At 43.4% G+C, this 3,541-nt stretch overlaps 1 protein-coding gene across 1 annotated transcript; it reads left to right on the forward strand.

Moving 5' to 3' along the window:
- Positions 1-756: 756 nt before the first annotated feature.
- On the forward strand, positions 757-3,053 carry LOC138951428 (uncharacterized). The gene is made up of 3 exons (XM_070323034.1): positions 757-862; positions 1,666-2,042; positions 2,952-3,053. The coding sequence occupies exons 1-3, from the start codon at positions 757-759 to the stop codon at positions 3,051-3,053; spliced, it is 585 nt and encodes a 194-aa protein (XP_070179135.1).
- Positions 3,054-3,541: the final 488 nt, after the last annotated feature.

Consider the following 3,541-nt stretch of genomic DNA (forward strand, 5'->3'; position numbering starts at 1 on the left):
GAAAAATAAAACAAATTTGGCAAGTAGCAACTATGCGTTTCTTTTTTTGAACAGTATATAAACCCATACCCTCAGTGGTAAAACCTATAGACAAATGTAAGGCCTGCGTCGTGGAAATCTCCCTTAAGAGACAGCGGAGACTTAACATTGTTAATGTCTATTATCCAGCTGGTTGCTCAAGGGCAGACACCACGGCGTGGGTCAGAAACTTAAAATCCACCAAATGTAACTGGCTGGTAGTCGGCGATTTTAACGACCATGACCGGCTATGGAACGCAAATAAACATAATAACCAACGCTATCGTGACCCTAGTCAATTAGCACTAAACATTACGGACTCTGATTTGGTCGTCCTTAATGACGGCTCAATGACGAGGATACCAGACCGAGGTAACCAACAGCCCATTTTTATTAAGCAATAAGGTGAACAACCTGAATATAGAAAAAGAAGAGCAAAATCATCAAATTAAATACAACTACCTAAAAGCAGACTGGGCTCGATTCAGACACCTGCTAAGTAATACGAACGCCGAAGAGCTTACCAATCCTGATATTAACGCGTACTACCAAAACATTCGTGATACCATTATCGGAGTGGCAGACGTCAGCATACCCAAAAAACAAAGTAATAACGGTAGTAACTTCCCCTCTAAGTCTACCTCTTGGTGGAACGGGGACTGTGACGCCGCCATAGCAGAAAAAAGGTTTTTTACCCGAAAATATCTCTCTGTCAGCGATGCGGCCAACCATAGGCTAATGAAGGAGTCCTGGCAGTCAAACTGCAATGCCACTATAGCAGCTGCTAAACTCAAAGACTGGGAGCGCTTCTTAGCCGAGGAAAGGCTCAGCTACAGAGACACAAGTAAAGTCTGGAATAAAATAGCTAAATATAAAAAACGCCTTAGCACCACTGAACAACGCTTACAAATTGGTCAAACCCTTACAAAAAATAACCAGGAAAAAGCTGACATTTTAGCATCTACGTTTGCAAAAGCAAGCCAAACAAGTTATCTAAGTGCAAACGCACAACAGTACAGAGCAGACCAGGAGTCGGGATATCAGCACCCACGTTGTAATAATAATATGCCTGTCAATAGTATGCTTAGTGTTAAGGAAACGACAAATGCCATTGGACAAATTAAATCTGTCAAAAAGGCCTCGCATATCAGATGATCAAACATTTTCCAGATAGTTTTCTGAAAATCTTAACCAACTTTTTTAACACGTGTTGGTCAAAAAAACAAATCCCGCTCGAGTGGAAGGAAGCCCAAGTGGTAGCCATTTTCAAACATGGCAAACCAAAGGACTTGCCCGAGAGCTACAGACCCATTTCCCTAACCCCACACCTAGGGAAGATATATGAAAGAGTTGTTCAACGGAGACTACAATATTTCCTAGATAAAAATAATATCATTCCTGTATGCCAAGCCGGATTCCGAAAGGGCCGGTCTTGCACTGATCACGCCATCAACTTTGTCGAGAGAATAAAAAAGACTCTCTCCTACAAAAAGCAGGCACTACTGGGCACCTTCTTTGATGTGAAGGGAGCTTACGATAGTGTATGGCACGCCAGACTGCTACACAAATTATCAAATATTGGATTATCTGGGAATATTTATCATTTTATTAAAGATTTCATTACTGATAGAACCCTGAATGTTAAAGTCGGCTCTGCCCTCTCTGCGTCTCACAAGCTGGACATGGGGGTACCCCAGGGTAGTATCATTGCCCCGATCCTTTTCAGCATCATGCTCCATGACATCGACAAGGTGGACGTGGGAGGGGCATCCGTACTGCTGTATGCTGACGATCTCGCCCTCCTCGATAATAAAAAACCAATGGCCAAAGGGACATATGTCAAAAATCATATTGACATGGCCGAATATCAACAGAAGGTGGACCAGCTGAGTCGCTATATGCACGATAACGGTTTTACTCTGGCACCCGAGAAAACAGTCTTCTTTGTTGCCAGTAGGCAGAAGTTTATCATTGACAAATGCTCCATACAAGTCAATGGAAAGCAAATTAAACCCAGCCCGCATGTAAAGTTTCTGGGCGTAACTGTAGATCGCCTACTTACATGGCGAGCACACATTATTAACCTGAACTCTAAAGCTAAACAAACTTTAAACATGATTAAAATACTGTCCTCCGAGCCGTGGGCCTTTGGTCAGAAGATACTAGTTGACATCGTCAACTCCCTGATCAGATCACGGCTCACTTACGGACAGGAAAGTTTTTTCTCTGCCAGTGCGTCTAGGCTGGCCAGCCTGCAAGCAACGGAGTGCAGAGCTTTAAAAATAGCACTCGGCCTCCCACGATGGACTAGCAATACAAAAGTCTACCGGGAGGCAGGCTGGCTCAGCCTTTGCGACTACCGCAAACTACACTGTGCGCGCTATTACGCACGCGCCCGTTCAGTGCCAAACACGGTCACTGATGTGCTCGATAACCTTTCCAAGGAGTACCCCAACCTATGTATTGCAAATCGTATTAGCGAAAACAGAAAGTCAAAAACCCAGCCCATATTAGATTATATATCCCCCGTATTAAAACAATGTAATTTTGACGTAAACTGTAACCAAGTACCTGTGTCCCCATAACCCCCCTGGTTGCTGGAGACTCCCAAGTTTCACTGCGACCTTGGGGCGGAGATTAGTAAAAAAGATAATCCTCTCCTCCTGGCGACTATGGCCAAGGACATAATTAATACAACATTTTCAAATTTTTTACATGTCTACACAGACGGTTCAAAGCTGGATGACGGAAGAGTGGGCTGTGCCTTTGTTATCCCGTCCCTAAAAATAACTAAGAAGTACAGACTAAATAATGAAGTCTCAATTTTTACAGCTGAGCTTTTTGCCATACTCATGGCGCTGACCTTTATAAACGACCTTATTATAACCCCACACCACGTTGTGATTTTATCTGACTCTTTATCGTCGTTGCAGGCCCTGTTGTACGGTTCTAGTAATCGTACTGACATGATCCACGACATAAATATAATTTCACATCAAATGATTGTCTCAGGCACCCAGCTGGACCTCCAATAGGTCCCGTCTCACTTTGGCTTAGCTGGTAACGAGGCGGCGGACCGTGCAGCTAAAGAAGCAACTGATAACCCCTTTATAAACACAAACGTAGGCTTCTCACTATCCGAAATCTACTCCAAAATAAATTCTGTATATAAAACATTATTCTGCCCAAATAACCCTTGTCTGCCCACTCACGTACTGCCCCCAGTGCTATTGCGTATTTTTAGACGCCTTCGTACTGGCGGCACTATCTATAAGATCTTTAAACCACACTGCTCCTGTGGACAATTAATCGGTTTAGAGCACGTCTTTGACCAGTGTCCGGAAAATATACCTTATTTCCTAAACTTACATAAACATATGTCAACCCATAAATTGACACCTCAACAATATTTAACTAAACATAGCGAGCTCGGCTGGAGACATACCTTACTACTATGCAGGCTCGTATACCACTCCCCCATGAGTGTGTGGGTCTGAGCCGCATATTTTGTCTTTCAACAGCT

Source organism: Littorina saxatilis, linkage group LG16 (genome assembly GCF_037325665.1).
Source record: "Littorina saxatilis isolate snail1 linkage group LG16, US_GU_Lsax_2.0, whole genome shotgun sequence".
Taxonomy (NCBI): Eukaryota; Metazoa; Mollusca; class Gastropoda; order Littorinimorpha; family Littorinidae; genus Littorina; species Littorina saxatilis.

What these genes read in the sequence shown, in the direction of transcription:
- LOC138951428 (XM_070323034.1), top strand. Translation starts at nt 757, where the DNA reads ATGAAGGAGTCCTGGCAGTCAAACTGCAATGCCACTATAGCAGCTGCT. An exon ending in GCTCAGCTACAGAGACACAA is followed by an intron (nt 863 to 1,665) that starts GTAAAGTCTGGA and finishes TGAATGTTAAAG; the next exon opens with TCGGCTCTGCCCTCTCTGCG. An exon ending in AAATTAAACCCAGCCCGCAT is followed by an intron (nt 2,043 to 2,951) that starts GTAAAGTTTCTG and finishes TCGTCGTTGCAG; the next exon opens with GCCCTGTTGTACGGTTCTAG.